This window comes from Cyanistes caeruleus, chromosome 20 (genome assembly GCF_971803275.1).
Source record: "Cyanistes caeruleus chromosome 20, bCyaCae1.hap1.1, whole genome shotgun sequence".
NCBI classification, from domain to species: domain Eukaryota; kingdom Metazoa; phylum Chordata; class Aves; order Passeriformes; family Paridae; genus Cyanistes; species Cyanistes caeruleus.
This window is the reverse complement of record NC_141720.1, coordinates 9,678,000-9,705,327: the sequence shown is the minus strand read 5'-3', so window position 1 is coordinate 9,705,327 and position 27,328 is coordinate 9,678,000. Positions and strand designations below refer to the sequence as shown.

Here is a 27,328-nt window from a genome sequence, read left to right as displayed (position 1 = left end):
TCGCCCTCCCACCCAGTAGGGCCCAGTGGCGGCCGGACAGCTGGTAACCATATTGGTGTGCCTTGCGCTGTCATATCACATTTGCACGCCTGCTCCCGCTCCGCATCCGGGGAGGCTGGGCCGGCATTTTCAGGTCAGAGGCTGCATCCAGCACAGGAGGAAAATTCCCATTTCCCCACCAAGACTTTAACTGTGAAGTGGCCTGGATGTGGCTCCTCTGTCCCGGAGCAGCTCTGCCCTGGCACTCAGCCCTCCCCGGGCATACCCAGCCCCGTTCCGGCCTTGCAGGACACTGCTCCTCTGGCCACACTTGCCCCTCCTGTCGTGTCCATCCTGGGGAAAGGCTGAGGAGCTGCAATGGCTACAGGTGGTGGCAAGAGGGGCTGTAACCAGAGCCAGGAGCATGGCTGGATGGGAAGTCAGGCTTGTCAAAAATATTTTAAAATCGTTCCTTGAATTTAGAAGTTTACCTTATAAAAGTAACTGAGGAGCAGTGGTGTGCTTTGGCTTCTGCTCGGCGTTTGATTTAATAGCACATGACGTTTTGATTAAAAAATTAGCTGTATATAATATCAATAGAGCTCACATTAGAAGGATTAAGAATTGGCTGACTGACAGGTCTCAGAAAGTGGTTGTCAATGGGGAATCATCATCCGATGATGATGTTCAACATGTTCATCCATGATTTGGAGGTAAATATCAAATCAGTGCTGATAGGATTTGGGATGACAAGGATTAGTGGGGAGGTGGGAATGCTGACAAGGGGGAGCTGGAGGGAGCTGATGATGCCCTGCACAAGCAGTGTCCCCATGTCTCCCAAGGGGAGCTGAGCCCTGTGACCACCAGTGCCACTGCAAAGGGTCCTGAGTGAGACTTGAGCCCTCATGAGACACAACACATTGGAGCCAATGCCTCCCCAGATACCTGGAGCCCTCAGCAGCCCTGGCATCCCCCTCGGCTGCAGGTTGGGTGTCACATTTTTCAGGGTGGTGGAGTGACAAGGTCTGAGCCTCGTGATGCCAGTGCTGCTTCCAGTGTGGGCAGGGCGCTGCAGCTGTTCCTCCCCTGCTGCCCTCAGTAGCCATGGATTTTTGTGTCAGATCCATGTTAGTGCAGGTACTGTGCCTAACCCACATGAATTCCCAATTGTGAGCACTTTCAATTAGCGACTGCAGGTGCTCAGCCCCTGGCTGTGTTCGTTAGTGACACTGCCCCGCCACACTGAGCTGGATGACAAACCTGTCTGAGAGACACACGAGGTTTTAGCTGTGGCACAGCTCCTACATTATCCAAGGGACAGGGAGGGAGGCATTCCCGGGTGCCTGCAGTGGAACAGGGATGGGCTCCTATCACTGAGCACATGGAGCCCACGGGCCGGGGGCACAGCAGCACCCACCTTCCAGCAAGGGTCTGTCACAGGGTCTGTTATGGTGCCTGCTGGTGAAGGAGCCTCCTCTGTCCCAGCTCAGCACATCCACCAGCAGGAGGGGCACCCACAGAGCCCCTGGCTCCACAAGTGCTGAGCAGATGTCCCTGAGCCACCTCTAGAGCTGCCTGGCAGAAGAAGGACACCTCCCATCCTCCACCTTAGGTGGTGTAAGCAAAACCCTGGGGACTTCAGTGCTTCTGCAGGGCATCAGCTCAGGGCAGAGGCCTGGGGGACACGTCCCAGCACAGCCAACAGCACTGCCCAAGCTGAGGCATGGCAGGGATGGGAATTGCTGCCCTCACAGTGCTCGGGCCCATGAGCCCCCAGCTCTGAGCACCTGCGGCAGCCAGGAAAGGCATCGTGCTTCTACGGGGTTCAACTGGCCCAATAAAAGATTATCAGCTAAATAAAACAAGAAGTGAGTGATGCCATGATGCCCTGTTGGATTGGAATTGTGTGAGCAAAGTGGTTTTCTCAGGGAGATTTATTTCCTCTGCCCGCTGCAGGCGGCCAGCCCAGAGAAGGGAATGAACCTCTGGGAACGAGGCCACTGCTCCATCCCGGTCTCAGCACATGGATTTTATCCCATTGTTGAGGGAATCAGAATAAAGGAAATACAAACAGGTATTCACTCATTGCAAAGCATGGGAGCGCAGGCTCCTGTTCACAGCCAGATCCAGAAAGGCAATCCCGTGTCAGTGGGAACAGTTCCTGCCCCGTGCCTGGACATGGCATCGGCTTTGGCAGTGCCCACATGCTCTGGGCAGCCTGCAGGGAGCTGCCCCTGACCCAGCACTGAGGTCACAAAATCTCTGCTGCCCAGTGCGATCCTCCCGCCAACAGCGTGGCACGGACAGAGCCGGGCCCTGCTCACCTTCTCTGTTCCTTCCACCGCCCCTCCAAGGACCAGGCACCGCTGCCTGCAGGCAGGCACAGGACTGGATGCCCAGGAACGGTAAACACTGCAAAGTGCTGGAGTCAGCACGATTGCTGAATTTTGCTTCCAACATCTGCAGCCCAATAAATCTTTGTCTCCTTCCAGTGAACTGTGCTCCCGCTTGGGCTCCGATTTCCATCCCTCAGCACCGTCCCCACAGCAGCACGGGCCCCAGCCTGGGCCACCACCCCACGGGGCCAAGGGGAGGGCGAGGGACCCTCCCTGGGCAGCCCCGAGTGGCCGCAGCTCCCCGGGCCCGGTGACCACCGCTTGCCTTGTGCCAAAAGCCTTCTGCTCACCAGACCTGCACCGGGCTGGTTTTTTTGTTTGCTTTAATTGTTTTCAAAACAGATTTCATGTGGTCCCAAAATGAGACCATGATTGTAAATTAAAGTGTAATTAGCCTTTACGCTTTTATATTCATTAACTCTTCTCTGTTAATGATGCAGAGGCTGGAGCACAAACCCGGCATTATGAAACCACATCCAGGAAATAAAATAGTGATTTAGATAATGGCCAGAATGTATTGCTGCTTACACATAATTAAACAAATGCTCAATTTACACTTGGAAACATGAATGAATGTTGATTAACCCCAGCCCAACGACTGTGCTGGCTCGGTGGCTCGGCGCGGTTCTGCCGGGCAGGGCGGGCAGTGCCCGCTCCCCTCAGGGCCCCGCCGCCCTCCCGCACCTGCCGGGCCCAGCTGCGGCCCCGCCCGGGCTCTGCGGGCTGCTGCCAAAGGCCACCCCTGGCGCAGGGTGACACCGCCACACAGCCGTGGCAGGGCCAGCGCTGTGTGCCCAGGGAGCCGCGGGACAGCTCCGGCCGAGGGTGCCCTGCCGGAGGCAGGCCGCTCCCGCACAGGCTTTGTCTCCCGTCCCCTACGCCTCCTGCCCTCCAAACGTGCCAGTTACTATGGAGACATCTCCTTCTCTGCGCAGGAGGAGCCTGAGACCCCTCGTGCAGGATAATGCTCAGTTCTTGTGCAGAGCCGGGGAGCCAGGGCTGGGGGCCAGGCCCCTCGGAGCAGCACAGCCCTGCCCGGCCCCACAGCCAAGGCCGGGGCCCACGGGGACCGGCACGAGGTGCCAGCCCCCACGGGTTCCTCTGCCTCAGCAGCTGGGCTTGAGGCACAGGCTGAGTGCAGGGATAGCTGCTGGATACAGAGCTGGATCCAGTGCCAGGCAGGGCTCTGTGCCATTTCCTGGTGAGGATGGCTGTCATGCTGGTCACAGGGAATCCCTGTGCAGGCATCAGGGGAGCAGCAGTTGGGGGACAGCCCCTGGGGAGCTCTGGGGCCCAGCAGAGCCATTCCCCACCTCAGTCTGGCTCCAGGCTGCCCAGGGCAGCTGGCAGCATCCCCGCTGCTGCCCTCCTGAGCCTCCCTGACCCCTCACCGTGTGGTGCCAGTGCCGGTGCGATGTGTCCAGACCCGAAGCGGTGTGTCCAGACCCGAAGCGGTGTGTCCAGACCCAGAGTGGCGTGTCCAGACCCAGAGTGGTGTGTCCAGAACTCTGCTCCCACAAACCCCGTTCATGGATCGCTGCCTCAACAGGCCATAATGGCTCCATCCATCGGGGTCAATACGGGCGCCTCTGACACATGATAGACAATAATTGCTCTTTCTTAGAGACTTTTTAGTTCATGGATCATTGACCTGATGGGCTGCAGCAGCTCTGAGAGAGGCTGCACAGCCCTGTGCTCAACCACCCTCAGGAGCAGGCGGCTCTGTACAACCACGGCACGGGCACACAGAACACAGTCCCACCAAATCCATGCTCAACAGTGCAGGCTGTCAAGGGCCCTGGGGCCACTGGAAGCCCTTCTGGTAGCATGGCCATGGAGGAGAGGCCGTGGCAGGAGGCACAGGAGCCCAGGAGAAAAGACCAGTGCAGCTCAGGATCCCTCGAGCAGCATGGACAGAACCAGGATGCACAGGACCAGGTCACCTCCCAAGCTCTGCAGGCTGGAGATCCCGACTCTGACAGCAACTTCCAGGTATATGATTTAATGAAAGGCACAACAAGAAGTGAAACAATTAGAATTTCTGCCTCATTATCATGGTAATCTTATCAGTCGGATAATGAGGTATTAATGGAGATTTAATGTGCCTCTCATAACAGAATCCCTTGGAGAAAACACATAAGGAAATTGCTGTAAATCCACTTAATGATGGAAAGGTCCCCAAACACCATATTCCACAGGATGAAAAATGCTGGATGCAAATGAGAGAGAATCAAGGTCAATAACACTGCGGGGACCAGGCTCACAGCACCGTCACCACCGCACCCGCCCTGGCCCCGCCCGCAGGGCTGGGCGGGTACACGGCAGCTGAAGAAATTCTCCTGTCTCATCAGGAAAAAGGAACATTTCCTAAGAAAAAAGATGACAAACATACTCCTTTTGGACTCGACTATTCTCAACAAGGCATCAAACAGCAGCCAGCGGAGGGACACGCACAGTCCTGCTGCAGGCAGAGCTATTTCTTTCCTCTCAAGCTACCAGAACATCTAAGCTGCAGATTCAAAATAGTAACTGAAGAGCTCTGAGTTAAGCAGTCAGTGCAGTGGAGCTTCCTCTCCCCTTTACTGCAGTTTGGTTCTTTTTTGCCAATGTCCCTTCCCCATGAGGTGGGAGGATGGAGCAGAGCAGCAATGCCCAACGCAAAACCACAGAGTTAGTGGGAAGCTGCTCACGCTTGCACTGCCATCCCCAGCACAACTGCTGATGGCACTGGAACAAGGCAGAAACGTCAAAGCCAGGTGGTTAAACTGCTCTCCTTTTAATCAGTTTTTACAGAATAATACATTAATAATCACGTTAAGAGACAAGATGGGGTTCCTGTATACAAGATTGTGCAAGCTTGTTAATTTAGATTTATAAAGGCTTTACCAAAGAGGAGAGGCAGTACAAAGCTTTTCAATAGAGGTAAAGCACAATTAAAAGGTACAGAACACACACTACTAACTCAGCAGAGGTTAATTCTCAAGTAGTACAGGCTCAACCACGTTCCCAGCTGCACCCAGACACGAGCATCCTTCCCTCCGTCCCCACTGCCCTCCTGCTGCTCCAGCTCTCCAGGCACACTGACTCACTCGTGCCAACACACAGCTCTGCTGCCAGCAGCTCTGCCCCCTCCTACCCCCTTCCCCCACCCCATTCCCATGGCAGTGAGTTCTCCAATTCTGTGAGAATTTGGCTTAACAGAACAAGAACATTTTCAAGCAATACAAACCAACACTGTGCTCACCAGGCTCACCCACAGGAAACAGCATCATGTTTGTGGCTTTTTTTCCTGAAGTTTATGGCAGTTACATTCAGCATTTGGTAGTAAAAGGTCTTCAAAACAAAAACTTTTAAACTCAAATCCTTGACAGGCCAGACACATTCTGATTCTCCTTAAAGAGGATTTTTAAAAGGTTTAAAGAGAAATCTCACTTAGGAGCACAAAGGAATCTCCTAAAGATGAAAACCCCAGCCCTTTCCTTTCCCTCCTCTACCAAAAAAGGAAACCAGCACCTCTGTAGCATTCCCAGGCACAGACATGGCATTGTTTAACGGGGCAGTTCCTCAGAACGTGCCAACAATCTGTGCTGAGACAATGACCAAGCCTGGAGTCCACGACTGTGACCTCTTACCAAGGACCTCTCCCTGCTCTGCTTTGCCCAAAATGTTCCATTCCTCCTCCACTGGCTGAAGTAGTTTAATTCACAGAAAGCACCGAGGTTACAGCAACAGGCCCGTGGCTGGCACCTTTTGGCAGCAGTTCTGGTACTTTTGGTCCTTTATGCAGTGTCTTTTCATCTTTGCTATTGCACATCAAACCTAACAACATCACCTCCTAGACAAGGAATTTAGCATTTTAAAACAAAACATTACGGGACACCGGGGAAAACAGTAAACAGACATTACAGGCAGGTTTTTAATTCTTTGGAAAGCCTAATTCTCTAACTACACCTATCAAGACTATATAAAGGACCTTCAGAGTAGGCTGGAAAAAAAAAGCAAAGGACCATCTTGCTACAAAAACTCTCAGCTCACCTGGGGCTCACTGAAACCTACTGGTTTTAGAATAACTAAGTAACATTTTAAAAAAGACTCCAGTTCTTTTAAGTATTTTTCTATGCAGAGAAACCAAGTGATAAAAGCTGTGAAGGAAATGGTTCTTGCCCCTTCCATAAAGGAGAGTGAACCTGAAAGCCCCGATGGTGCTGACCAAACCCCATGAGCCAGGCCAGCACAGAGAGGCAACACAGAGGGTGATCACCACCTCCTACATCCTCGTGCCTTCTTCAGGGATCCTACAAATACTCTCCTCAACCAACACCCAAACTGCAGAACTTTCACACATCAGTTTTAACATCTCGGATATTCAAGTAATTATTACATATTACAGGACACTTCAATAAAAATGAATTTATATTGCTTTTTGATATGATCTGGCCATATCTTCAAGGGCAAGTTTGTGCTTTGCTGCAGGGCTGTGCTTGCAATATTGAGTTATGTTCAGCACCAAAAACCCATCAAGGCTAAATAACCAGAATATTGCAACGCTACACAGACTGAGACACCAAGTAAGGCAGATCAGAAGAATTCTGTTTTGACTGAGTATTGCTCCTCCACACATTCAAGTCTCTAATAGAGGAGAAAGACTAACAAGAAAAGGAAAAGGTTACCATCCCACATTCTCACCTGTGATTAGTTTGGCAAAACTACTAGATTGAATTATATCTGCGAGCCCTAAAAAGTAAGTTTCCTGATTATGCCTTGACAAGTACCACAGCAAAATCAAGCACTCAATACTTTACATAAATTGCTCTAATGCCAATTAATCACATGATTTTCCCAAGTACTAGTTTCTTATAGGTTTTAATCATCAAAATGCATACACACACAAAATGAACCAATTGTGTTTTGAAAAGAATGTGAGAAAGATTTTGTTTTCTTTACTACTCACAGACTCCAAGTCTTACCACATCCCTGTGTCAGAAGTGCAATGAACACTCTGGAAAGAGCAAGAAATAATACTGACATGAAAAAGTTCAACGCTCGCTGTCCTTTTTCACTGTATTGAAGCTGAAAAAGAGCAGCAAGTGGTTATATACAGCCAACACCCACTGGCCATGCCCCAGACCACTTCACTCATGAAAAAACCCATGTGGTGTTGTGCATAAAAACCTCTTTAAATTGATAACTGTCAGTTTAAGGGGAAGGTGGGGTGAGAAATCTATAAAACATCCTGAACTGATGTCATGATATGTTTCATAAAGAACAGTGTTATATTATTTTAAAATATTTTTTATGAACAGTAAAACTTGCACTGCTGCATAGCAGACAACACGAAGAACATTTAGTAAAAACATTCACTGAACCCCCTGGCATATGTATTTAATGTCACTAATCAAAATATATATTACAGCCCAAGGTTCTGTTAAGGATCTCTGTTTGGGGTTTGTACAGTATACACAATAGCTCAGAAAAAATATTACAGTAAGGTATTTTATTTCTCCTTTTTATATTAGACTTCTCTATTGTAACTTACAGTCCCTCTCCTCTATATATCCAAACCTCTGTAACACCCTAATGCCCTAGCCAAGAAGTGTTCAGCTAGCTAATAAGCCTTGTTATAAATTCCAGTTTTAGAAATTTCAGTAATCTTAATTACATCTTAATAAATAGTTCAGTTTGCCCTTTTATATCTTAGCCTTTTGAGGAAGTCCTTGTGTCACCAAAACATGGTACATCACAACCTGTTAGAGGTCAGAGAGGCTTTTGCTTGTTTATTCAAAGGATAGTAAGTCCAAAGATACTTGCAATGCATTAAATATAATTATATAATATTTACACTGTCCTCACAGATTTTAAATTTAGATGAAATATAACCGATAATTGATGTCACCTACTACAAACTTTCAGTGTGGCTGGTGTTTTCTTAATAAAAGGTGTATTCAACTAGAAAGTTTACTATGTGGCTGCCCTGATTCCTCATTTCAGTTTTCTGTTAGAAATCAAATGAAGTGAATTATTCACATAAGAATTCAGGAAGAGGGGTGGTGGAGATAGCATGGAGAATTTTCTGAATGGTTTGAGATTCCAAAATACCTGAAAACTGTGGTCCCTTTTGCAGTGCCAGTATCTAAAGGGGAGAAAAACGCAACCCAAAGAGAAGAGGAAAACCTGTTAAATTAATTAGATTAGTAAAGGTGTGTTTTAAAATGCCTCAATTCTGTACAGTATTTTACAAGGAAAGTCTTTTCTTCAGCTTTTACAGCTGTTGTACATTCTTAGAAACTCCTCTCCTGTCCACAGGCTGCCTGTTCTGTGCGAGCTACTTGCGATCATCGATGGTTTTGATGAACTCCACGGCTGCTGTGAACTGCATCCACCAGTACGACTCCTCTCCTGACAAGCAGTTGGCATAGAAACTGCTGATGTACTGCACAGTGGACAGCAGGCAAGGGGGGTTTGCCTGGGGTGGGAGATGAGAGAGAGATACTCACAGCTTGTTCACAAAGCTCAACATCCACAAACGCCGCAAGATACAGAACAGAAACACAATTCCCTCTGTGCAGTGATCCTCATCCTACAGGGCATGTAACCCACTGCAGGGTAGGGACTGTTTATCCTCACCAGCCCCACTTCACACACTCACAAAGCATCAGGTTTGATGAAAGGAACATTTTTCCAACAAGGAAAAATGACTATCAGGCGAAGAGAAAGAAGGGGAACACTGGCACAATCTGTGAAGGTCATCAGGACCTCAACACATGTAAAGTCTGTTGTTTCAGCATGTTACACTTCAGACCATTCTCCACTCATGTCAAAACAAACCAACAACACAACCCAAGTCACTCCTGGTCTGGATCTTGGTCCTGAGGACTGCACGAAGCAGTCAGAAGACAGATACTGGTGGACATGCCTCAAACAAACTCTACTCCACACACAACATCTGCACCCCAATTTCCTTGGTTCCAAATGCAAAGTTTGCTTGGATTCAAAAACCGTAACTCTGACTCATTTCTGACATTTCTATTCAAACCCTGCTGAAGCAGATTTGGGTTTGAGCCTGGCCAACTCCCCATGACCCACAGGCATTATCTCTCCTCCTAAATTTGCTTGTTTATTACTAGAATTCAATTTGTGATCTCTGCAAAAGAACTCACCTTTATGAGGACAAAGACCAGAACAGGAACAAAATCATCTGCCCCAGGAACAGAATCCTCGTTGGCCAGACTGAGCAGGTTCATGATGGTGGAGCACATCCTCAGGATACACTGCACCTTGTCCCGGGGCGTTTTGTAAGCGCTTATTGTGCGGATCTCGGACTGTGCCGATGGCCACGGTGCCTCCCGGAGATACACCTGGGGAAAAACCAACCCAGCCTGCATTTGGACAAGCCACTGCTGTGCACCACAGAGGAGCTGATGTACTAGAGGCTCACAGGCTTTGCAGAAATGGGAAGCTTTAAGGCAAGATGAATTCAAACTGAAAGAGGGAGATTTAAGTTATATATATGGAAGAAATGGTTTCCTGTGAAGATGGTGAGGCCCTGGCACAGGCTGCCCAGGGCCACAGCATGGGTACAGCGTATTTTTCCTGCAGGCATTTCAGCTGTCACAGACAGCAAAGCAAGCCTTCGAAGTGTAAAACAGAACAATCCTCTCCCCATCCCAATCCCAGTCCAGCCCCAGCACACACATACAGAAGCAAAGGAAAAGAGTTGTTACCTCAGGTATCTGAAGTGCCTTGTGGTTTGCAGTTACTACTTTGGATAACCTCTGTATGTGCTCATGAAGGACCCTGAAAACACAAAAAACAAGAGTGAAAAGTAAGCAGCAGTCAGCCAGCTGAGGTAACTTGTTTCATGTTTGATAGAACAAGAAAGATCTTCAGGAATGTGGCCCTACAGATGATGGACGCCAGGTCAGTGAAGATGCAGAGGATAGTTCTGTACAGCCAAGAACAACCATAAATCTTCTAAAGCATCCCAACATAATCTGTTCTAAACCTCAGGAACCCCAAATGCATGGAAAATACTGACCAAAAGCAGTAAATGGACCAGGTCCAGTCCTGAACCAGGTTTTGATCATTCTCTCAGCACACACACTTGCAGACCTGATATCTGTATCCCAAACCATTACAACTATTTTTTTCCTGTTCTAGCAGTTTGTTGCAAACACATTTGCACATGACGCTAAAGCCCTTCCTCGTTCTTTTACAAAATGTTCTGAACGAAAACATGAATTTGTGTGGCTGACTCACACAAGTCTGTCACAGGAGGGCTGCACAGCTTCCATTGCACCAACTGCAAAGGAGAAAACAAGTCCTTTGAATTCCATTAACTTACTGGTCACGCAAAATATCTCCATCCTGATTAGGGTAGAAGGCGAGTTTGAAAATGCGATTCATCACACTGCGCTCTATGGCTAATTGTGCATCCTGGAGCTGCTCCTCACTGGCATTCTGCCATATGGCATCCTGAGCCATAGCCCCATACAGGAACTGGAGAAAATCCTCTACTTGGGCTGTTTTATCATCTGCTGCCGTGAGTTTCTGGAAATCTGATAAAAAAGGAGGAAGAGAAAGAACATTTGCTTAAGTTAAAAAATATTATTTCTGCTAGGTTTTTCAGGCACATTTAATGTGCAGCACTATATGCTCCAGGAGCAAGAACTGACTCCAAATTCCTTATGTGCTTCATTTAGTCAGATATGTGCACTAAGAACATAGAACCAGTTTGGTATAAGTGACTATTTTGAATTTCCTTGTGCCACTGTATCTTATGCTGTGATATTTTTGAATCTTTGATTCACTTGATTCACGCTATTATTATCCCACATGTCTTCTAAGGTTCAGCCATAGGTTCTGGACTAAGAATTGAATGCTGCAACTTAATTTATCATTATCAGTAGATATAAAATAATTAATAGTATTCATGCTTCTGCCATGGGGCAGATAATGTGATTTAGCATAACTTTTTCAGCCAAGTAAGGTCAAATTACCTTCATTCTCTCAGCCCATGAAAAATGCAGACAATTACCATAGCTTAGCTGCCACAACATATTGTAAAGGCACAGTAATCTGTCTGTTTAGCCATTAATTCACCATCTGAAAATAAAATAATTTTAGGAATCTACTCTTCAGATCAAAAGACATATTTTAAAACATTAACCCAAGTCAGCATCTAAATACGAAGTAAAGGAATATAAAAACTTTGGTCTGCATTAATCTTACCTTGAATGAACTCCCTTATTTTCTTTTCCTTGCTCTCCAGCAGTAACCTCACACAGACTGTAGTGAAGTATCTGTTGGCCACTTCTTTATCTCGCAGGACTCTCTGTAAGAGCCTCTCCAGGTGTGCCTGTGTTGTCTGCAGGCCTTGGCGACAGCGAGTTAAATAAGCAATATATGGAGCTCTTTTCCTAAAGCAAAGAGCTCTACATCAGATTCACAACAAAAACAGAGGCTAACAGCTTTACAGACTGCTGAGTCATAGTGCAAAGGATTCTTCCACTTGTTGCTTTTAAAATAAAACAATGCCTGAATTCGGAAGCTTGCCTCACACAGGTGAGCAAATTGCATCCTTTTGTGGGGACGCAGAGATGCAATAACCTGGTTTGGTAAAGCACTATTTAAAACAAAAGGGAACTTCCCAATCTGCTGCTGAATAAACACATGAATTTGGGAGCCCACTGCTGATGGGACACCGGACAAGCTACCTGTAGTCCTCTGCAATGGAGGCCAGCAGCTTGCGGCAGGTGCGGTTGTCGAAGCGGCTCACGCAGCGCATCGTCTCCTGCAGCTGCGCCATCAGGTTCTTGTCCTGCAGGTTGATGGCTTCAGCCAGCTGAACTTTCAAGAAGCACACAATTTCATTATCTAAAAAAGAACAAAGGAAAAATATTAAGGAAAAGAAACGCAGGCACAATGAAAATAAATTATTTTTGAATATGGGAAACACATTAACGGTTTAAAACAAAACTTCTGTACATTAGGGAATCAGTGTTATTTTAGAGCAATTTAATAAGCCTTTCTGAATTTTCCAGCTGTTAGAGGATAGCTTCCATATTACTATCTTATCTAGTATTAAGAACCATTCTGAAAGTGAAGATGACCAGATAAGGTGACATATTCTCCTGTCTGCAAATAAACTGAGAGTGAATAAAAGGATACAACACAACACATTTATACTAAGTCAACATAAAGACCCAGTAAATCATTCAAGTAGCAAAACTCCTAACAGCACATGTATTTTGAGAGTCTGTTCTATAGCTCCAGGCTCTACCTGCATTGTATCTGTGATACTTCATTACAAAAAAATCTTAGACCAGGCAGAGATGGCAGTTTGTCTGTGGAGTAAGAATGAAAACACTCTGGGGGCAGAAGGCAGCCTGTGCCCTCAATATTTATGGCAAAGAGAAAGGACCATAAATGGTGCAATGCAAGTGCCATTACATGGGGACAAGGAGAGACACACACAGCACAGAGCCTTTACCTTCAGGGTCTGTGTGGTCTGGGAGACCATTCCTTGTTGAATGTGTCAGCATTGGGAGGGCAACAGAATCTGCTGAACAGAGAGCCAATCTCAATTTCTTCTTTGCATCCCTTAAAGAGGAAAAATACTTCCTTAACACAGTTGATGAGAGGTCTACTTCTTCAAAAAGCAGAATTGAAGATTTCTCTTCAATTCTTTTTTTAATACTGCCTAGAAGCTATTTTACATCATTATAATATACAACATTCTCAAGACTTTAGAATATCAGTTCTTTTGATACAGCACTATTTTCAAAGGGATTTTCTTAAACATCAAATTGCACTGTCCTCTTTGGTTACAACATCCCTTCTCCATCAGTGGAAATATGACAGATTGAGATGCTTTAAACTACAAGCACATGAAAGTTTACAATGAATCTATATTAAGATTCTTGTCCAGTCACATAGCTTCAGCTTTTAATTCTACTTTGTGGGTAAGATAAAACCTGCAAATATATTTACCTGTAGGAGAAAGCAGAACCTTGTGGCTGTGCTACTTGACTTGCAGAGTCTGGGAGGTCATCTGCAGACATGTTCTGCAAAGCCTCATCCCGTGGGGAGTCGTGCATGCTCTCACCATCCCCAATGGCCTCTGTGGAAACAAAAACCACATTACACCTCAAGAGAGGAGTCAGAAGAAGAAACCAGACTAATTTTGTGCTTGTTATTCTAAAGTCAGGGAGAGAATGGAGACAGCAAATAAACCAGCTTGTTCTGGATATATGAAAAAGGGCACATTAAAACATACAACCCAGAAGCTCCTAAGAAGAAACTGCAAAAGTTTTGGAAGGCACTTCTTCAGTGTCATTTAAAACAAAACAAAAAACTGGTAGGAGATGTGCTATCAACATCAGCTCCCTCAATGGCAACACAAAAGAGCTGTCCTTGGGAATACTGATTTAATTCCCAGCCTCTGAGGGATTGTCCCACAGATTATTGGACAAAACACTCCTTGTTCAGAGCTCACATTGTTCAGCTGCTAACACTAACATTGGTCTAGAATACTGAAGTGTTTTTGTCTTTAAGGAGTAGAAGCTATGTTTGTGGTGATTACAAAAGCCAGGTTCTCACCTGCACTGTCGTAGTTCACTATGGCTCCTTCGCTGGGACTTGTTCTCTTGATTGCATTCCTGTATTTGTCCAGAATGTCCTCAGCAGCTTGCGCCTGTGCACTGAGCCTTGGGCTGGGATCATCTGAAAGGACCATAAAAAGCAACCAGAGTTACCTTGGTGTTGGGCCAACTGAAAAGCAAATACAAAAACTTAATCCTACACATTTAGCCTCTTGTTTTTAGCCCAATTAAACAAAGAGCTGCTTGTGTTCCATGTAGCCCAAATTCAAATGTATTAATAAAGTCTGAAGCAAACCAGAAAACAAACAATAAAACCAAAGTGAACAAATAAGGTCAGATCCTGAGCAGATCTTCAGTACATTTATACTGCATACACAAACAGCTCTTGGATATTTGAAGACTTCTAGAAAGGATCAGGCAAACAGAAAACAAAACACCCAGGTTCAAAGCAAAGTTAAGTAACTATTGCAGGATTGTGAGTACAGCTATCCTTAGAGCTCAGCTGTGACAAGGACAGGCACTCTATAATAAGGGCAGGGGAAAAATGAGGACTTGAGTTGAAAATCCACTGCATGCACCAACAGACATGTTAGAATTTAAAAACAGCCTTCAAGTGAGGAAATCTTTATCCATTTTCTTGTTCAAAATGCCAGTTCTGAGCATAAACTACAGCAGCACATAGCTGATTGTCAATAGCTACCTGGTGGGCACTCTGGAGCTGCAGGAGGCACTTTCTCAGACAACATTACTGCGATGGTGTTACTCACGTACCTTGAAGCATTGCATATCTGTCAGGAACCGCGTCATCTTTGTCTTTTTCTTGTTTTTCTTTCTTCCTAAATGGAATAGGAGCTGAAAATGCAAGGTACCTCATCAAAGACTACTCTGAGATAATGGCCAAACAGCAGAAACTTTAAGGAAGGGGCTAATGCAGAAAATTTTTATCAAATCAATTTTCATTAAAGCATAAACTTATCCATGGGGTAGAGCAGAACTGTACCTCATCATCTATAGCCAGCTCCACCTTTAACAGACATGAGACCAGGCAAAAGTTTTGCCTTCTGGGTACAGCACACTCTAGGGAACTACCAGCCAAGGGAATCAGGTAGCTTCCCATTTTTATTTACATACTTATTTATACTTTAACCATAAAAGTGGCTAAAGATATAATAAAGGCAGTGTGAGCTCCGATTGAAGTACCAAACCCAGAGAGACATGATCCTACCTTTGGGCATGGCAGACACAAAACGTTTCCTCCACCAGGGCTTGTTCCTGTCAGACTTCTCATCATCACTGTCTTTCCGTTCCTCAATCTATGGAAGGGCAGAGTCTACATTTGAGCATTTACCAAATCAAGTGTAAAGAGAAAATTTCTCCTTCACATCAGTTTTTGCAACACTGACTGTAAAAACAGAACTACAGCAGAGCACAAAGAGCAGATTAAGTCAGAAATATCTCTCCTAAAGAAGACATCTTACAAATGCAAACCCATAGCCAAAAAGAACCTTAGATTTAATCTATTTTTTTTTTTTAAAGAAAATTAATTTTCAGGCTGCTGAAGCAATTTAACACTACAATGAACCTGTTTTTGAAGTACCACCAAATCCAGTAAACCTCATCCAGTAAATTTAAGAAAAGCCAGATCCATTTAAGCCACTCTAAACATCTGCAGCTTTATCTTAAAAAACATTATTGGCCAACGTTTAAAGGGTAACAAAACTGTGTTGTAATTCCGTGGCTAAAGACATTTCATTCCAACTTTCTGGCATTAGATGTGTAGCTAAGGTGGGCATGAGAGACAAAAATAAGCTGATGAACAGAAGCCTCACCTCTCCCCTGGAGGAGTCCTTGCTGGGAGATGAAGAAGATGACTGAGAGGTGGCCACCAGCACCGCTGCCCCAGTGCTGCTGGAGGCCATGGGCAGCTCCCTCTCCTCGTTCCCGGCACGTCTGTTCCACCCAGGATCACTCATAGGCCTCCGGGCTGAGGACACTATGTCTGAACTCCTGCTGCGGACCAGCCTCTCCGGGTAGGAATGTCTCTGCTTGAAGGCTTCCAGGTCCGTTGGAATCAAAGCGTGAGACCCAAAGTTTGGCAACCGGGCCTCGTTGCCTCCCACGGCTCCTTCCAGGATGGGGGGGTCTGGGGGTGGGTGAGAGGGTCTTGCATAGTGCACCTTAGGCCTTACTACAGCTGACACACCTGTGGGCACAAGCAGAAAAGAAGCCACATACATTTCTTTTAATATTATTCCAAATTACCTGACTACTTGGTACTAACATAGAGGCATTGAAAATGCCTATTTTTAAAACAAAGCTTAATCTTTACAACTCACCCTCATTTGAAGACAGAGGGTCAAACAATGCAAGCAAAGAATCTGTCTGAGAAGGAGGAGATGTCAACTGACTGGCTCCTGAAATACAGAGAGAACAAAGTTAGTGCTCTACCAAAACTCCTAACACGAGAGACATTGGAAAAACAGACTTCAGCAACAGAAGTTTATAAAACTTATACTGCAAAGTATTTGTAAAGTTATTCCTGTCTGAAAAGAACTCTGTAGTACATTGAAATGATCTAAGAATTACATCACAAAATTGGGAATTCTTGAGGAGCAGCCCAGTCCCAAAATGCAAAAGGACAGTCAATGTAATCAAACCAAATTAAGGATCCTAGCTCTAGTACCCAAGCTCTAGTACTGCAAAGCACTGGAGCCTCTTTGTCAAACAAACACACTACTGGCAAATAAGGAAAATATTAAGCTTAGTCACCAGCATTTTGAAAGTGAGGAGAAATTGTAAAATTTAAGGATTCCATAAATGTCACTTGTTTTTATCAGAGATTCCAGATAAGTAACTTACCATGGGCTGTTTCATCCATGTCAGGACTTGTTACAGAATCTTTTCCCCCAAAGTCAGAGCTACATTCAGACCTGAGATCCTCAATCTTGTTAGGAATGTCTTCAGATGTTGCACTAATACCTTACACATAACAAAAGAAGCATCTGTAATAGTCTTTCAAAGAGCAAGGAAGCAAAATCCTGAGGCTGTCAAAATGTTTGGTGGACAGTGAGTAATCAAGTTCCAACTCAAAATAGCACCTACAGACACTACAAATTTCTGTACTCATAAAATAACAGTTTATTTCTGCTCTACATATTCAAAAGTGTTACCATAGCCATGAATGCACTCTGACAAGGGGCATCAGAAAGACTTTTATATACTTTATATTTTATATCAGAAACACTTTTATATACTTCGCACAAAATCAAGAACTAGAGCTATGATTTACTTAAATAAAACAAGTTGTGATAATAAAACTAGAAAGTTTGGAGTTTCTTCCAAAGCAACCCTCCTCTGCTAATCACTGCTACTGCAGCACACTCTGCTGCCTTTTTTATTTCTTCTGTGAGGTGAAGGAAGAATCACTGCTTTAAAAATTCCAGAATGAGCACAGAAAGTTATTTTATGAGTGAAGTGATGTACAAATAGAGCACGTGCAGCAAAGTGAGTGCTGACCATGCTGTGACGGAACAGCATTGCCAGAGATAGTTGCACACACCTGACACCACGCTCAAGCCGGGGGTGCTGGGCCGAGAGCTGACCTCCCTCACATCTGTGTCATCAGATGTGCTTCCCAGCCCAGAGCAGCTCTCCAGTTCTTGAAGTCTTTCCTCCTGTTTTAAATCTGGAGCCTCTACAAAAGGGAGACAATGCAGAGTAGAGAGAGGAAGTATCATTACTCAATGCCATGCTCCCTAAATATTCACTAGAAGAAGGAAGGGGTGGGAGGTGATTTAGTGTCTCAAGTTTTAAGGTAACTCAACCACTTCAGCAAGAGCTTTCTTATATCCTCTGGTACAGGAGGCAGGACTCTGCACAGACACCAATGCTCTGTCTGCACAGCCATGCAAAGGAGTGTTTACTGTTTTAATTGTTGTATTTCTTAGACAACGGGGTACAGTCACATCTTCACTAACCAAAGTAAACCATGGTCCTGGATAGCTCCTACCAGAGGGAAGGAAAGCAAGCACAAGTTTCCTTTGCAAACCCTTTTCATCTTCTTTCTGCCTAGGAGTATTTTGTCCTTTTAATCCTGGAAGTGTTCACAAAAACTAACTTAACCCTAGGACAGTGATTTCTTGAAAAAAGAGGAAGAGGCTGATGTTTTGCATTCTGTGCCTCTGGAAGAGTCTTAGAATCATGCTAAAGAAATAAGCAAAAACTGCCCGATTCTGACCTGAATCACTTGGTAATACTTCCACACTCCACGCCTCACTTGTGGTTTCTGATATGGTTGAACCTGTGCAGGGATCAAGCAACACGGATCCTGAACCTGGCAAACACAGCAAGCTGCCTAGCATGTTCTCTGCAGCTGCACCTGCAAAAGTAAAGCCGGAGCATATGGCTAGAGCTGGGCTTGGGGAGTCAGCTCTAGAGAGAAAAGTAAGAACACATCCTGAGTGTCCTTAATAAAGCAATCAGAAAACACAGTGTTGAAAAGAAACGAGTAACTAAGTACAGTCCAGTTCATGCACACAAAAATCCTCCTAGAGCACATCTCCAGTTGAATCCATGAAAATTCCCCTGTTGAGGGAGGGAGGAGGAGGAGGAGGAGGAGGAGGAAGAGGGCTCTGCAGCCTTGGGTTCCAGAGCAGCACAGCACCTACCCAGAGCACACCCGTTACCTGCGATTTCCTGCAGCCGGTCCTCGTCGATGTTGGGGTCAAAGTCACTTCCCAAGACATCTGTGCTCCAGGTTTCACTCACAGTTTCTGAAATATCTCTGTCATCAGTCAAACCCATCATGTCACGGATTTCAAACTTACGGAGCTTGTCATCCAGGTTATCCTGAGTTGTGGCTGTGGAAAAAGAAACAGTTCTTGATTTTCTGAAAGGCTTCTCCAATTACTTCAGACTGAAAACCTGGAACAATACAAACAAACAACCCCCTAATTCAGGTAAACCAGTGGTTTAAAGGAAGGCCTGTGAAGTACTATTACACTATCCAGGAATGCTGCCTGAAAACGTATTTGAGATATAAGAAGAAAAATCTGGAAGTACGCATGGTAATTTATCAACTAAATTGACAGAAAAAATAAATGAAATGTAGTGCCACAAAGACACTGATACAATTCCTGTAGAGGAACAGGATCACAGAAAAGCTGAGGCCTCCAGGGATCCTTCCAGCCCAAACTCCCTGCCCTGGTCAAGGAAAACAGGTTGCTCATGATCATGTCCAATCATTATTTGAGTATCTCCAGGCTGGAGACGCCACAACCTCCGGGCACCATGTTCAGTGTTTGACAAAGGGACATTAAACAGAAAATTATCCAGATACTTCCAGACTACTCCAATCCAGATCACCCTATTCCTGAATTGAAGAGTTTGATATCAATCAAAACTTTACGAGCAGTTTTCTATAAAGGACTTAAAGTCTCCAAATCCCAGGCAATTTCCTTTTCCTAACAACAGATTACTAAGAATATTTCTTGGGGAAAAAGCCCAAAACAAACCAAACACACAAATAAATACAAGAGCAATTGCATAAGGAAAATTTATATTTTTTTTTCCTCAAATTGGTCAATTTTGCAACCTTTTTCCACAAAGGCTTTGGCCTTAGCCTCTACAGAGCTCAGGCACTTGTAAGAGAGAACTGGCACCTGCCTTGCTCGTGCTCCAGCAGCTGCAGAGCCTCAACGCCGTTGCTGCCGGAGGGGCCCGCGCCCAGCTCTGACACAGACTCCCCCTCCAGATCCAGAGAGGACACAGAGTTGGACCGATTGGAAGGACCTAGGAAAACAGATTTTACTTTAAAACTAATTTGAATAACAGTTCCTAAATAAACAGCATTAACAATTCAGAACACAAAAACTCGCTATAAGAATTACAAGAAATGAAGTAGCAGTTCCAACACCAAATATTGAATTTCACCACTACTGTATACTTAGCTGTAACTTAAAAGCCAATAAAGTCTCTGTCTTTAATTTATTTACTTGCTCATGATATTTTTTCTTATTTTGAGGAGACAGAGAGCAAAAATTAAGTTCTGGAAGTTATACAAAATAATGCAAAAGTGATGTGTCCAAACCTCTTCCATCCCACAGACATCTGTGCTTTGTTATGTCTGAGGTTCATATAAAGGAGTTGCGCAGAAACTATTCTGAGATACATAACAGCTAATTAGAACATGATGAAAAATAACTGAGAAATCCAAGTTTAGAGCTAAGTTAGATTATCTTAATAACTAGTATTGCACTTAAGTTTGAATAATAAAAAATCAAAATCTCTCTATTTTCTCTTTCTAAACACATTTAGTCTTTTTATTCCTAATTCTCAGACTCAGTTATGCCTTTGTAGGTCAAATTTTATCTCCAGGCTGTATTCTCTAAACAACTAAGAAAGAAGACAGGCTCTCAGAATGAAATAGCACAGCCTTCAAAACAGCAAAGACAAGATGCTGTATTTAACACACCTTCCTTTTACAGTTAAGGGGGAAAAAAACCAAGAGAGCAACAAAACTTCTTCAAGACTTAAGCAGCCCTTCACCTTCAGATATTCCTTCCAGATTATCACTGCAGAGGGAAAAGCGCAAGGTTTTATCAGGTTTACCATGGAGTTTGTTCTCGTCAATGGGGACATCTCCTTGCCCGCCATCTGCAAGCTGCATATTTAACACCTGGAGGGTGGAAGAGAGAAACAAGACTTCATTAAAATAATCTATTTTTCAGATAATAAAACAGCAAATAAAACACTGGAGACATGTTCTTGTATTGTAAATGGAACAACCAAATTTCTAACATTCTGTTTGAGAAAAGACAGCAATCTCCCAAGTCAGAGCCTGGTGAGAATGCAAGGAACCACCCCACGGACATCAGGAATGTCCTGATAACAACAGAGCCCCAGCTCCCTCATCACCCCCAAAGCAGAGCAGTATGGAAAGGATCTGCACAAGGCTGACAGAGGAGATAGTCCCAACCACCAGGCAGGGAGCAAAGCTGGAAGCAGCAGCTGTGCTACAGCTGGAGGAAGAGAAGGCTGGAATACCAGCCCTGCCCTAGGAGCAGACTGCAGGCACTGATGGCACTATGAGCTCAGCTCTGCCCTCATGAGAACCTGGCCTGTGCCTTTCATGAGCTGCCAAAAGCATCAGGATCAGCGCTCCAGTTCTGCCATTCGCCTGTGTCCCTGGATCCAAAGGACAGAGACAGCAGTTCCTTCATTCTCAGAAACAAGGGCCCACATTCGCTCTTAAGCTTCTCAAGTGCAGGAAAAAGCCCACCTAACAAAGGCCCCTTGGAAAGCTACAACCCCCAAGCTCAGTTACACTGAGGAAGGATTTCAATTCCCATTCCATTTACTACCAAAACTTAGCTTTGCAGCCTCACTGCTGTGCTATTAGAGAAGACAGAGGCTGCACGGTTCAAAACACCTGAGATGTCATCATTTCTGGATACCTCGTTTTCTGACATCATTCCTGGAGTAATCTGTGGCCCTGTCCCCAAAGAAATCACCAGCACTTCTTCTGGCTGAACTTCTGGAATAGTCTCCTGGGAGGAGCCTTCATGATCTCCGTGCTGGTCCATTAGCATGTTTGATCTACTTCTGCTTCGAGTGGCTAAGAAAATATTTTAAAATATCCACATTAGAAAGTTTTCCTCCTTGTATAAGGAGGGACAAAAGACAATACAATGGAAATACAGAACTGTAGTGTTTCAACTAGCAATACACACTAAATCAGTTTTCAAAATCAAAGTGTTATTAAACTTTTGAGAGATGGAGCTGGTGTTTAAATGTAACTGCCCTGTGAAGAACGAAACTAAAAGTGGAGGAGCAGAAAAACAAGGTACACTGTGACATGTTTGCCTAGAGCAATTCAGCCTATTCCAATCATAGAAAGACCTTTTATAGGTTATATGAGAAAATCAAGTTTGTTACTAAAAAAAGGTCTGCGTTTCTGTGGTTTAAAACTCTAATTAACAATAATAATTTGTTTAAAAGATTTTTTCTCCTAAGAAGCAGGAAATCTTATTCTAACAGGTGTCTCAAACCCAGACACACAATACAACAACAGGTGGTTTACTCTGATTACTTTGCCACTCTTAAGTCCTCTTTTCATCTGGCCTCAGATTCCCACATTTGGATCCACAGAAGTAAAAACACCCACATGAAATTAAGGTTTCTAAGAATGGCAGCATGACACCAATTACTTCTTTATTTGACCCAAGGAAAACAAGGCAAGTGTGCAGAACTCGCAGCCAAATTCTGATTATCGCAGAGGGGTTTGTTCAAAATGAGTTCATACACTGCAGAAATCTGCACAGGGAGCTGATTGCCAGGGTGGCCCAAAGGCATGCTGAGTTATGTGACATGAGGCAAAGCTTCACAGAAGAATGGAAAGAGGGCATTACCCACCAAAAGGGGTTACTAGAGTTATGTGAGCTGACAGATTGGTAGCAGAGGTATCCCAGGCAGTAATCGCTGCCAGTTGCTGTCCTGGATTCGAAAGCATTAAAATGAAACAAAAGAAACAAAATCTTTGAGCAAAAGCTGTTTTATACCATAAAATAAATGCTGTGAAGTGCCACTACTCTAGAGGTGTAAGACCAGAACCATTCAAAAGCAGAGTTAAACCAACATGGGACAGGTTTGTTTTGGGGGTGCTTTTTTGGGGTTTTTTTGCCACTTATTGGCCTCTGTATATTTTCATCCTTTTTTTCACACCAACACCAAATCTCTCAAACAAAAATATCCCACGTGGTCATATTCGCATAAACACACACTGAAGAAGAGTAAAACACCTCCTATTCTAAAAGAAAATATTATTAATATGGAAAAAATCTAGACCCAGAAATCCTATTGAAAAAAAAACAAAAACCCAAACAACCTAAAATTGCATTCCAGAATACTGACAGTTGGAATTAGAGCAGGCAAGGAATGGAGAAATGACAAACCTTCTCTTCTCAGCACATACTCTCAAAGTCCTGTTCCTTCTTGTTCACCCTCCTGTCCATTTGTTCTCTAACAAAAATGTTAAACTTATTCTATATCCCACTAATTAAATGCCTCTGCTTCCATCTTACTACTTTCCTAAGCAATTTCCCTCCCTAGATGTGCTTCCCACCTTCAAACCCTCTCTTTATGATCACTGCCAACCACCACCATGGTGCCTATCAACCACTCCAGCAATTTTCTCCAGTTCAGGCTGAAGTGATGAAGGTCATCCACCACACTTGCATTAGACATTAAGGAAGTTACCTGGTTTTCTATGCTAAAGAAAATTCTTCACCATCTACACAGAAAAAGCGGGAACTGAAGATGTAGGTGAAGAGGTGCCCAAGGTGTCAGAAACCATGCATGAGCTCTGCTCGCTCTCCTTACCTATGGGCAGTCGATTTTTTTTGTTAGCTGGAGTAGTTGCAGGAGAAAGCTGGGGGGTGTTATATGGAGTCATTTCAAGGCTGCTGCTTTTCCCTTGTTTGTTCTGGGGTAGATTTGCCAGCAAGTTCTCCAAAGCCATCCGATCTTCCTTAAGTTGATCACTTGACATCACATTCCGCATGAAGCCAACCTAAACATTGACAATGGTTTTGGTAAGAACTGCAGTGCAAACCAGCCTGCTTTTGCCAGGTGGGAACACGAGGGTACAGGCTGACACTGGCTCCCTCCAGGAGTGGGGTGTTACCAGGGCAGTGAGCTGGCTGTAGGTCATGTACACCACAGTGCGGCTCAGCCCCTCCAGCAGGTTCACAGCCGACATCGGCGGAGTTTCGACCGCGCGCCCGTCGATCACCACATCCAGGAAAGCAGCAACACAGCTCTGAGAGACAGCAGAGAGTGAATGAGACACCATCTCCTAGGGTTTGGAAAGAAACTTATGACAGGAGTTAAGTACTTTACAGAGCAATTTAAGCTTTGCTTCCTACTTCTAAAATCTTAGGATAAAACAGCAGGTTACTTTAAGGTCAGTGAAGAGCTAGCAAGGAAAATGTGCAGTTACTTCCAGTATTTCCTTTGTTGCTTTCCTGCACTCCAAAGTGTTACTTACTTAAGTGTCCTCTTACAATTTAAGAGAAAAGAATACGGTAATAAACTGGCCCCCTGAAGAATCTGCTGAACACAGACTGAAAATGAAACAAGGAAGCAACAATAATATCACTTTCTAATGTGAGTAAAAATGTTACTTGTGCAATAAATGTGTAGCTTTGTGTGGTGACTGTGTAACAACTAGAATTACCAAACCCTGCAGGGATACAAGGTTACCAGGGATACCCACTGGTTTTTAAACACTTGGCAATCTATCAAAGGTTATCAGCTTTACTGTTGCTCTGATGAAGGTAACTGCTCTATGGCTATGGATGATTCATACTAACAGGAAAAGCTGAATAAAAATAGCAAAACTATGCAAAAAAGAAAGAGAAGTTACTTGCACTAACACATTTCTTGGTGTTAAAACAGACATTATGCTAAGGTTGTTTCCAGATCAAAGTGTTTCGTTAGGTTCACTTGAAAAACCACAGACAATTCAGTATTTCACAGAATCAGACTGGTTTGGGTTGGAAGAACCTTAAAGACCATCCAGCCCCCTGTCATGGGCAGCAACACTTTCCAGTAGACCAAGTTATTCCAAGCCCTGTCCAACCTGGCCTTCAACTCTTGCAGTGTTCAGCTGAAAATACTATTTCATTTAATTTTTAAAAATATTTTCTTTTAAGAAGTATTAGGATTAGGGTTACTCTACTCAGAGTAGAAGCAAGAATCCCCAATCCTTAATTCTAGTACTCCAGATTTCTTTTCCCAGCTTTGTCCAGGATTTTATCTGCTTTTCATTACATGTAACTTGGAAGTTAAACATTTTGTAAGTCCTTTGCAAAGTCTGAGAAAGGAGGTTGCAGAAAGATGATGATGTATTCACCAAGTCTTGAATTTTTTCAGCCTGGATTCTTACTTTGTCAAATTTAGCAAGGTTGTTCTTTGTACGTGGATCTCCCTCCTCAGAGCCTGTCATTGCTAGCTGCTGCAGAAGTCTCCCAACCTGAAATTAAAAAGAAGTACACAGAATAAGCCTTTCAAACCATGGTAGACCAAATTGAAAAAAAATATTCAAAAAACCTTTTCCATTCTAAATCCTTTTTCATTTAATACTCCAAGGAATACTTCTGATTGAGTGGACAGAGATTTGTGCTTGCTCTCAGGAAAAAAAAAAAAAAAGCAAAAAGCTTTAGGAAAAAAAGGAGTCATTGCCTTTAACAAGAAAATGTGCACACAGTAGGCTGTGAGCATCCATACTTCCCCCTCCCAGGAACAAAGCATGTTTTGTTTTTGCAACACGTCAGAATTGAGAGTTGAATCTAGGTCATCTAAACCTAGAGATTTTCAAAGGCTGCATATATTTTACTAAGGAAAAATAGCAGGAGGCCTAACCCTAATTTCAGAGCACATATCCGTTATTCATCTCCAACTGCAAAACAAGCCTCAATTTTAAGAGTTGCCAACTGCTCTGCTACAGCACATGAGCAGTGACACAGGAGAGAATTGCTGCTGGGTTTTAGAGAAACACTGAGCAAAGCTCACCAGCGTGATTGCACTGTGAGAATCACTCCCTTCCCACTTTACAGACGAGTAAAAAGCAGGTTTCATTCCTCTCGTGGAGGAACATCCTCAGTCAGACAAGTGTTGCTCAACGCCTTCAGATGACTCCTCTATGTAATATCATTAAATTGTCCAAGTGTTTGCATAATTACAAAAACTGGTCATGAGGGCTGGGGAATGCTCCAAGTAGAGCATTGGGCATTACTGCCAGACAACATGGGGTTTTCATCAAAGTATTTCATTATTTTTTTGCAATATCTGGTATAATATTTAACAATAGCAAGAGCAGCACAACATCCTTTTTCACACATTCCAGAATTCATCTTATAGTCATTTTCATGCCTTAGCTTCCATCCCTTAGAACAGCTTTTATAAAGGGTATTTGCAACCCTTCTAAGGGATACAGGAATACATGCTGCAAATTTCTTCAAGTCAGTATTTTAAGCAAACAGATAAACTACAGAGCCTGCCTTTTCAGCAACAAGTAACAAAAAGATTTTGTTAGCATTCATTTTCTAAGTAGGCGAGACAGTACCTTCACTTTTACAGTAGTAGCATCAGTTCTAGAGGGAAGAAAAAGGCCATTTATATATTTGAAGACTGCCTTACTGTGAATCATACCTGCATCAGATTAAATCTTGCCACCTCATTTATAGGAGCATCAGAAATGATGCCATACTGCTCTGGGTTGACGATGGCAGGGCAGATGAAACAGGCCAGAAGGAGATCTGTGCACATGGCTCTGACCTCCCCAACCTCCAGCCTGTCCACACACGACAGTGTTTTGTACATCTGCGACACAATCCACCTCAGGCTGTGAGGAAAACAGTATGTGTTTTGTTTGAGATAGCCAATGAATTTGTTGACCAAGGTCACCAGCTTGGCCTCATTGGAGTCAACCATCTCTTGGACTCTCTGCTTGAACTTCTCTGTGCCTTTCTCTCCAAATAACTTTTCCTGCTGTGCTGGGGAGAATCTCTCAATTAACTTGTTTGCATCGGTTTCCAGGTGGTCTTCATCTTCAACCAGAAGTTGCATGATTGGCTCATGTAAGGTTGCAGTAAGAAAAAGTTTTGCAGAGAAGAGTCCTTCAGAGAAAAGCTTGAACAAGATGCTGAAGGCACAGGTGCCTCGTCTCAGCAGTCGCCTGGGGTTGTCGCTCTCTTTCAGCTCAAACTCAATCAGGTACCGGAGCACCTGCAGGAGGTAACTCTCATCCTCCTGCATGATGCAGTTGCCATAAATGGAGGTGAAGACTGTGTGAATGACGCTCTGGGTGTTGTCCTGGTTGAGCTTCTCTCCGGCAACCAGGCAGGATGCGATAAGCCTGGGGTTCTCTCTCAGTCTGTTCAGGAATTCTCCGTAAGCAGTCTCCTGAAATCCCAGCTGCTTGTATCCATCCACAAACTGCGTGTCCTCCAAGATTTTTGCGTGCTGGCAACATTCAGCAGGAGAAGCTTCAGCACTTTTAAAGAAAAACATTGGAACAGCTTAAGTAACTCTTAAGTAAACAAACTTACTAAGAGATGCCACGTGATCTATCTATTAACCAGGCTGCCACAGTGGAAAAAGGTCTTTCCAGATAGCTACTGCAAATTATTTGCAAATTCTGGAGAGCTTGTTCTCGTAAACAGAAACAAAACAAACACAGGTATTAAAAAAACACTGCTTAAATGGCCAACAAGTAGCTTTTGGAGTAAGATTCCCTAGCTGAGGGTTGGTTTACAGCCTCACTATTTTAAAGATCAGTACTGCAAAGACCTC

General features: G+C 44.3%; 1 protein-coding gene across 50 annotated transcripts in view; it reads right to left on the bottom strand.

Moving 5' to 3' along the window:
• Positions 1-5,135: 5,135 nt before the first annotated feature.
• Positions 5,136-27,328, bottom strand: part of GAPVD1 (GTPase activating protein and VPS9 domains 1) — a 29,597-nt gene continuing 7,404 nt past the window's right edge. For 17 of the 50 annotated variants that reach the window (XM_086858481.1, XM_086858484.1, XM_086858480.1 and 14 more), the window contains 24 exons: positions 26,186-27,029; positions 24,921-25,007; positions 23,658-23,792; positions 23,354-23,543; positions 21,430-21,590; positions 20,522-20,651; positions 19,640-19,765; positions 18,661-18,834; positions 18,213-18,353; positions 17,535-17,669; positions 16,835-16,954; positions 16,312-16,389; positions 15,805-16,178; positions 15,201-15,288; positions 14,747-14,827; positions 13,974-14,096; positions 13,365-13,494; positions 12,865-12,974; positions 12,089-12,248; positions 11,604-11,791; positions 10,717-10,930; positions 10,097-10,169; positions 9,533-9,730; positions 5,136-8,838 (listed from right to left, as the gene is read on the bottom strand). In XM_086858481.1, the coding sequence (XP_086714607.1) occupies positions 8,698-8,838; positions 9,533-9,730; positions 10,097-10,169; positions 10,717-10,930; positions 11,604-11,791; positions 12,089-12,248; positions 12,865-12,974; positions 13,365-13,494; positions 13,974-14,096; positions 14,747-14,827; positions 15,201-15,288; positions 15,805-16,178; positions 16,312-16,389; positions 16,835-16,954; positions 17,535-17,669; positions 18,213-18,353; positions 18,661-18,834; positions 19,640-19,765; positions 20,522-20,651; positions 21,430-21,590; positions 23,354-23,543; positions 23,658-23,792; positions 24,921-25,007; positions 26,186-27,029 (4,201 nt within the window). In that variant the 3' untranslated portion in view covers positions 5,136-8,697. Of the gene's footprint in view, positions 8,839-9,532; positions 9,731-10,096; positions 10,170-10,716; positions 10,931-11,371; positions 11,478-11,603; positions 11,792-12,088; positions 12,249-12,864; positions 12,975-13,364; positions 13,495-13,973; positions 14,097-14,746; positions 14,828-15,200; positions 15,289-15,804; positions 16,179-16,311; positions 16,390-16,834; positions 16,955-17,534; positions 17,670-18,212; positions 18,354-18,660; positions 18,835-19,639; positions 19,766-20,521; positions 20,652-21,429; positions 21,591-22,387; positions 22,469-23,353; positions 23,544-23,657; positions 23,793-24,920; positions 25,008-26,185; positions 27,030-27,328 lie in introns of all 50 variants that reach the window. The other 33 variants (XM_086858498.1, XM_086858499.1, XM_086858493.1 and 30 more) reach the window with 8 other exon arrangements.